At 46.8% G+C, this 8,421-nt stretch overlaps 1 protein-coding gene across 1 annotated transcript; it reads right to left on the reverse strand.

Moving 5' to 3' along the window:
• Window positions 1-2,783: 2,783 nt before the first annotated feature.
• LOC105013337 (kelch-like protein 11) lies at window positions 2,784-8,035 on the reverse strand. The gene is made up of 2 exons (XM_010874792.5): window positions 7,480-8,035; window positions 2,784-7,284 (listed from the first exon to the last, which is right to left on the reverse strand). Exons 1-2 carry the CDS (start codon window positions 7,935-7,937, stop codon window positions 5,700-5,702), a joined length of 2,043 nt encoding a protein of 680 aa, XP_010873094.1. The 5' UTR covers window positions 7,938-8,035; the 3' UTR covers window positions 2,784-5,699.
• Window positions 8,036-8,421: the final 386 nt, after the last annotated feature.

Genomic DNA, 8,421 nt, shown 5'->3' on the forward strand with positions numbered 1-8,421 from the left:
TGAATAGGCCTACACTCACCTAAAGGATTATTAGGAACACCTGTTCAATTTCTCATTAATGCAATTATCTAATCAACCAATCACATGGCAGTTGCTTCAATGCATTTAGGGGTGTGGTCCTGGTCAAGATAATCTCAGAATGGGAAAGAAAGGTGATTTAAGCAATTTTGAGCGTGGCATGGTTGTTGGTGCCAGACGGGCCGGTCTGAGTATTTCACAATCTGCTCAGTTACTGGGATTTTCATGCACAACCATTTCTAGGGTTTACAAAGAATGGTGTGAAAAGGGAAAAACATCCAGTATGCGGCAGTCCTGTGGGCAAAAATGCCTTGTTGATGCTAGAGGTCAGAGGAGAATGGGCCGACTGATTCAAGCTGATAGAAGAGCAACTTTGACTGAAATAACCACTTGTTACAACCGAGGTATGCAGCAAAGCATTTGTGAAGCCACAACACGCACAACCTTGAGGTGGATGGGCTACAACAGCAGAAGACCCCATCGGGTACCACTCATCTCCACTACAAATAGGAAAAAGAGGCTACCATTTGCACGAGCTCACCAAAATTGGACAGTTGAAGACTGGAAGAATGTTGCCTGGTCTAATGAGCCTCGATTTCTGTTGAGACATTTAGAGTCAGAATTTGGCGTAAACAGAATGAGAACATGGATCCATCATGCCTTGTTACCACTGTGCAGGCTGGTGGTGGTGGTGTAATGGTGTGGGGGGTGTTTTCTTGGCACACTTTAGGCCCCTTAGTGCCAATTGGGCATCGTTTAAATGCCACGGCCTACCTGAGCATTGTTTCTGACCATGTCCATCCCTTTATGACCACCATGTACCCATCCTCTGATGGCTACTTCCAGCAGGATAATGCACCATGTCACAAAGCTCGAATCATTTCAAATTGGTTTCTTGAACATGACAATGAGTTCACTGTACTGAAATGGCCCCCACAGTCACCAGATCTCAACCCAATAGAGCATATTTGGGATGTGGTGGAACGGGAGCTTCGTGCCCTGGATGTGCATCCCACATATCTCCAACAACTGCAAGATGCTATCCTATCAATATGGGCCAACATTTCTAAAGAATGCTTTCAGCACCTTGTTGAATCAATGCAATGTAAAATTAAGGCAGTTCTGAAGGCAAAAGGGGGTCAAACACAGTATTAGTAAGGTGTTCCTAATAATCCTTTAGGTAAGTGTATATGAACTACTTTGATGAAAAGATCATCACCATTAGAAAACAAATAACTGACTCCTCCTTAAATTGTTCCTGAAGACAAATAACATTTATGAAATGCTCCAGTCCAGACCCCATTATAGTACTGAGACTGCAATTGTGAAGGTAACAAATGACCTTCTAATGGCCTTAGTGCTGTTTTGACACTATTGATCACTCCCTTCTCTTAGACAGACTGGAAACCCATATTGGGCTACGTGGACATGTTCTAGCCTGGTTTAAATCTTATTTATCTGAAAGATATCAGTTCGTATGTGTGGATGGCATATCCTCTGACAAATCAAAGGTATGTTTCGGTGTTCCTCAAGGCTTGGTTCTGGGCCCATTATTGTTCTCACTATATATGCTTGTTTTATTGTTAACCTATAAATCAATACATGGACTTGCTCATACTTACCTTGCTGAAATGATCCAGCCATACATACCTACATGTAACCTTAGATCGCAAGATGCAGGCCTTTTAATTGTACCTAGAATTTCTAAACAGCTGGAGGCAGGGCCTTCTCAAATAGAGCTCCACTACTGTGGAATGATTTGCCAATTAAGGTTAGAAATGCAAACTCAGTGCAAACTTTCAAGTGTCAACTTAAGACTCATCTCTACAGCATGGTCTATGATTAAGTGTAGTCTGGCCCAGGGGCGTGAGGGTGACCAGAAAGGCTTGATACTGTCCACCCTTGCTGTCTTGCCAGGTGAGCTCTCATCGCCACTGGGATGCCCTCCCTCTAATGCCATTCGGGGGCCGAGTCAATGGCTTGTTGTTCTCACTCTGTTGCGCACTTGTGCAATTGGGCTGTACTCCGCTGGCAATACTCGGCCCTCTTTCAAGGTGGTTGCGGTTAGTGGGGGTTCCTTTGATTTCCTGCCTTTTGGGCCCTCTCCAGGGCCTCTTCCGGAGAGGGTCACAGTGTCACTGGACCCCCTGTCTCAGCCCCAAGGTCTTACGCAGCTATATTATTGTGCTAGGGGAGTAGGGTCAGTTCTCCTTCTCCACTGTAAATTCCTATAGACCTAGGGGAGTACGGTCAGTTCTCCCTGTTTCCTGCCGTTTTAAACTTAGGAGGACATGAGGTCTTGGCCCACACCTCAGGAGTACCAGGCTTGAAAGACCCGTTGCTGTCCCTGTCCAAAGTCCTCCTGGTTGTGTTGCAGATCAAGACGATACTTGACGATTTCAGCTGCCACTGTGCTGACACCTCTCCCCTCCCCCGTGTTGTCCCTTTCCTTGTCCATCTGGTCATGCTCTCGACCTGGACTAAGTTTAAACAGACTCTGGACTCAGCCCACATGCATTTATTAATTATTACAATTTGTACTCTTAATATGTTCAACCGGCACAGGTAGAAGAGGACTGGCCACCCCTCTGAGCCTGGGTCCTCTCTAGGTTTCTTCCTAAATTTCAGCCTTCTTAAGGAATTTTTCCTAGCCACTAAAATTCAACACTACTGTTGTTTGCTCCTTGGGGTTTAAGGCCTGGTGTCTTGTAAAAGCACTTTGTGACAACTGTTGATGTAAAAAGGGCTTTATAAATACAAATTGATTGATAGATGAAAAAACATTTTTATTGTGAGTGATAGCATTGGCATTTGTTTCACCTCTAATATACTGAACCAATGTCAGCCTGCCACATGCAAAGCAAAATATACTGTATAGGTTACAGGTGAACATTTCAATGTCTATGCAAGGCTAAGAAAATACACTTTCAATGCATTCTCAGAATCATAGTGCTTTTAGTTAAAGGTAAGCTACGGGGATAGAGCTTATAACAGTAGATGAACTCTATAACTGCACTGCAACACGTTCATGAGGAAACCCTCGATACATCTCACTGGATTGAGGAGACCCACACAGCAATCTGGGAAGGGATCTCTCAGAATACAAATAAGACTGGTGTGTAGCAAAAAGTCTGTCGCACATTTACAACACATTCATTTTGTAACAAAAAAACTACAACAAATAACTGTAGTGTAAATCTTTTGGAATGGGAACAACAGGGAATATTGGTTGAGGTATTTAATACATTGGTAAAAAAAAAAGTATACATAATGGCCTCTGAAGAAATCAGTGGAATCTAATCAGACTTAAATGCGTCCAGAACTCAAGCTATGGAGTTAGATTTGATTAAAGGTAGAAAAGTGCCTTTTCCAGATTTGCCAAGCATGTTTCACCATTCACATAGGCATACAGGCACACATGCACGTCAATAGTTGACCGTGCACAAGCTGGAGTCCTCAATCTGTACCACGTTCTTCAAACAAATCAAGAAAACCCCACCAGAGATCCTGCCGTACAAAAAATAAGCAGGATAATAACAATTGCATTGTGCTGTGGAACACAATGTTCCTATTGACTGTAATGAGCATGGGCCATTATTTTGAAGTTAACCACCTGGAACATGTGCATTGAAGAGGACAGAAAAAAATATAGACAAAGAAAGAATAGAACGAGATTCCCTATTTGGGGGACTACATACAGAAAATATTTTTGACAAAGAGGATTATCAGGGCGCCAAAATATATTGGAAATTAAGACATTAAATTAAATTGCATTTCAAAATAAAAATACATTTATTATTTTAAACAATTACATCTTGTTTTATTTGTTATAATATGAATTCTGAAATTGTCGCAGAATTCATTGTGATTTTACAGCCCAACCACACAATAATACAATTAAAAAGAGGTAATTGATAAACCAGGTTTACTTTTTAATTGGCGCTGTCAGTGAAAAAAGGCTGATTTTTAAAAGAACAAAAGATATTGATATGCATCAAAAATGTACTGAGAAGTTCAGAATAACATGAAGATCATTAGACAGTTACAGTGTAATAAAGAAACTTTTCCAATGTAGTACTTAGTACCCACTCATGTTTGCTTTGTTGTAAGGGATACATAAAAGTGTCCATGAGAATCTGGAATTTGGTCCTAATCTTTTGAGGAGTAAACCCTTCAAATGTTAGCATTACCACAGTTCTATGAAGGAGGCCAAAAAAGAAACCGGCCAAAATTAGGTTAAAAAATATATATATTGCACCTGACGAATTAAATTGTACACCTGGCAAAAAGTCTCACAAATTCTACAGCTAAAGGATAAATCTGTAACTGTGTCCTTGAGCTCCAGAATTTGTTAAGATTTCTCCATGGTCTCACAGTACGTCAGCACCCTACACATCTCCAGTCAAGGGTTGAATTGAAAGTACCACTTTCAATGGACCTGAAACTAATGACTAAAATAGTTCTATCCTTTAATCATGCCAATGATTCATCCACTCTATTTCTCTGTATTTAAGTCTATCGGATAGGCAAAAACATAGAAGATAACTTTAGGAAAAAGCAGCCTCTGAAAACTGAAGACTATTCAAATAGAATGGTTGACTTAATTTCCATGAAATGTTAGAGCGTTAAGACTAATAAGGACGCATGTCAAAAAATCCCTGAAAAATCAGGATTTCCCACATGACAGAATTAATTAGCTGAATTATGACTTTCACAGAAAGATGGGAGGTGCATAAGAATAGACCAACATTATTTTTTCAAGGCCAAACAAAGGGTTTGTGATGAATTAATAAACCGCCTATTTGTCTTAAACTCCTATCATCTCTATGCGCCTATCCAAGCAACTCCACAGGCAGTTCCTCTCATCTCCCCTCACTGTGGGCACTGCTGCATGAAATTCTCTATCGAGAGTCAGTAAGAAGACAGAACTTGTTAGGAGGAACCGCGGAAGAGAGAACACGCTCCATTAAATCATCAGCGGGAAAAGCTAGTCCACATAGCAGACCGTGATTGTAAGTCCCCACATACAAAGTGGTCCTCCATTGAACCACAGACATGATAAAGACAAATGAGACCTTTTTCCACGAATTCATGTTAAGCTCCTGTATCAAAGTGCTAATAGAGACAAGCAGAGCTGTTCCCGACCGAGCCAGTCAGGCCTTGGTAATGGATGGAGTGATTGTCACAGTGTTCTGATGGAATGTCTTAGAAATCTAGTGACGAGGAATGTAGATTCTGACTAGCAAAATAAGCATAGAATGAGGAAATAAAATATATCTATATATAATATGTATACATATACAGTTATATACTACATGCATGTACAAAAAGATAAATGTCACCTGTACATATCCAGTACTAGGCTCTTGGTCACAGTCCAGCACCACTGACACATGGACACATCCAGCCTGGTCCACACACACACACACACAGCCAGCACCTCCTTAACCGGTCCCTGTCCTGATCACAGTACAACTCGCCACAAACCCCCGTCTGGACACCACGATGACCCGGCACGATGACCCGGCACGGATCTCGCCAGGGAAAACAACTGACTTGAGAGCAACGAAAGAGTGAGTGAGCAGCAGGTTATGGACGTGGCGTGGGGGGGGGGGGCGGGGGGGTCCGGGCAGCCCCCACCTCCCGCGCAGGCCTGCATGTGTCGGACACTGCGGGTCGGATCAGCACTCGATCTGGGACTGCAGCTGCCTGCGCAGGGTTAGCGTGCGGCGGTGCAGCTGCTGCATCTGCTGCATGCGGTCCCTCTGGCGGGCCAGGTTCTGGGGCATGGGGTAGCGCTGGCAGCCGTACAGGAAGCGGTAGGGGATGCGCACGTGGCACGCGGTGGCGCGGCAGCGCGGCTGGGGCATGGGCGGCAGGAGCATCCAGCGCTTCCGCTCGGCGCAGTAGCGGTAGGCCTCCTTGCGGTACTGCTTGTCCACGTCGTCGCTGTTCTTCCAGCCGCCGATCACGAAGACGTCATCGTCGAAGTGGCACACGGCGGCGCCCTCCACGCTGGTCACCTCCGGCGGCAGGCTCTCCAGGATGTCGTCGGGGACCCGGGCGCTGATCTTCAGCCGGGCCGCCTCGTCCCGGACGGCGTAGCTCTTGGGGCAGCAGGACGCCGTGTGGTAGAAGTTGGTGGAGGCCACGGCCATCTGGAACAGGCAGTAGTTGTCAACGAGGGGGAGGGATTCCACGTCCTGCCACAGGCGGCTCTCCGTGTCGTAGCGCGTGGTCACCGTCTTCAGCCCGTCCTCGTTGTCCGTGTCCACGGGCGTCCGCGCCGTCACGTACACGTAGCGGTCCTCCACGCTCACCGCCTTCACGTCGCGCAGGATCTTGGGCGCCGACTCCAGGTTGTGCCACTTGTCCTGCTCCGGCTCGTACACGCTCACGTCCTTGAAGCCCGGGCTGAAGTTGCCGTGGCCACCGATGCTGTACAGGATGTCCTTGATGCAGGTGAGGCCGAAGGAGTGCTTCCGCGTGGTCAGGTTGCTCACCTGCTCCCAGGTGTTGCGGTTGGGGTTGTAGCGCTCCACGGTCTTGGCGAAGCCCGGTTCCATGGAGCCTGCGACGTAGACGTGGGTGTCGGTGGTGGCGATGGCGTGGCCGTCCAGGTGGTTGTGGATGTGGGGCAGGTTGACCCAGCGGTCCTCATAGATGAAGTAGCCCACACATTCGCTCAGGTAGTCTCCCCCTTCTGACACCCCGCCCACCACCATGATCACATCCATGTTCTGGCCGAAGCGCGGCTGAAAGGAGGCCATGTAGGACGACCAGAACTCCAGGTCAGCCGACTTGAGGTTCTCGCAGCGGATGGCGTGGCCTTCAACCGCATCGGACACCAGGCGAAGACAGGCCTCATTGGCCGCCACCAGTGCCTCAGTCTTCACAACTCGGGTCAGGTAGGTGGGCTTAATCTGGGGCAGCCGGATGAGTTGGAACAACTCCTCAAAGTACCTCCCCCGCTCTTCTGCATTCCTCTGGACCCACTTCACCACCGCCTCAAACAGCACTTCCTCCGCGTCCACCGTGATCTCGGCGTCCGACAGCCAGTCCCTCACCAGGTGTAACGGGAGCGCGTAGAACTCCTCGTCCTGGATGACCTTGTGGAAGTTGCGTCTGATCATGTCAGCGGCCCGCAGTGCCAGCTGGTCCAGTGTGTACATGTGGGCCAGGCTGTGCACCGCCACACAATTGGCCAGGTTCAGCTTCTTCTTCAGGAACTCTCCACAGAACTCTTTAAGCTGCAGCAGGAGAAACCTGCAGCCAAAACAGAAAACCAATAACAGAAGAAAATAACAGTGCTGAGGTCATTTACCACACCCATGAACACACTCAAGTTCAGGTTTGACAGGTAACAGGATTTAGACAACAATGCCACATAGGGGCCTACACTAGGGTGACAAAACATGTCAGCATGAACAAGAAACAGAATAAACAGTAACACAATCAAACCTGTCAGCAAGCTCCAGTACTTCATGCACATTGCATGTGCTCACACGTATTTCTCCCGTGTACATGTACTGAATAATACTCTCCACCGTCTCGGGGTCTGGTCCCAACGCAGAACTCCATTCCTTCATCTCAACCCGACCTGACTGTGACTCGGAGAACTGACCACCTAGTAATGGGGTAAAATAATCCGTAGCCGCAGCCAGCACGGAACGGTGAGCGGAAAACTCAAAGCTCTGAACATTAACGGTTGCCGCCCCACAGCTGAAGGCCAGCGTCACGTCGCAAAACAATCCTTGCTTCCTCTGTTCGTTCTGCCTCCTAGACAGCTCTGAGCAGTGGGAGGATGAGGTGAAATCCTCGGCCTCTTCCGTGTCCCCGTCCCCGGCAAGGACGCTGGGTGTGCTGCTACCGCTACTACCCCGGCTTGAATCGTCTGAGTTCGGGGCCGCAGCTGCCATTCTGACGGTGGCTGAGACTATTCAGAATTGCAGTAAACTCGTGTGGGAAAGTACACACGCAAACGCACATACAAACTCAAAACATAAACGGAGTTACTGACATGCGCAATCGATGTAAGGCGTTACTGCTTCATGTGCGTATGCGTGACATAAAGCCCCCCCCCCACAACGGTGACTGAAAGAAAATGCCTTCCGTATTTATTTCTAGGCAGCCTTTCTTTGACGGAATATTCTTTGAGTAGACGTCTTATAAAGTATTTTCAGGTAATCGAACTACTCTATTCCCTTTTACTTTTTGCCATGAATGTTCAAACATTTTCTTACACATCTAGGCTCAATCTGTATCCTCGAAACCGGCCTCTGGTATCATAATCTTTTTCGAGACCTACGTCTGGAGAAAAACAATCATTCAGCGATGAAATGCTTATTACGTGAGGATGTTCCTATGATTTGCAAAACCCGGAACAAAACGACAATATTGTTC

The sequence above is a fragment of the Esox lucius genome, chromosome 11, assembly GCF_011004845.1.
Source record: "Esox lucius isolate fEsoLuc1 chromosome 11, fEsoLuc1.pri, whole genome shotgun sequence".
Lineage (NCBI taxonomy): Eukaryota > Metazoa > Chordata > Actinopteri > Esociformes > Esocidae > Esox > Esox lucius.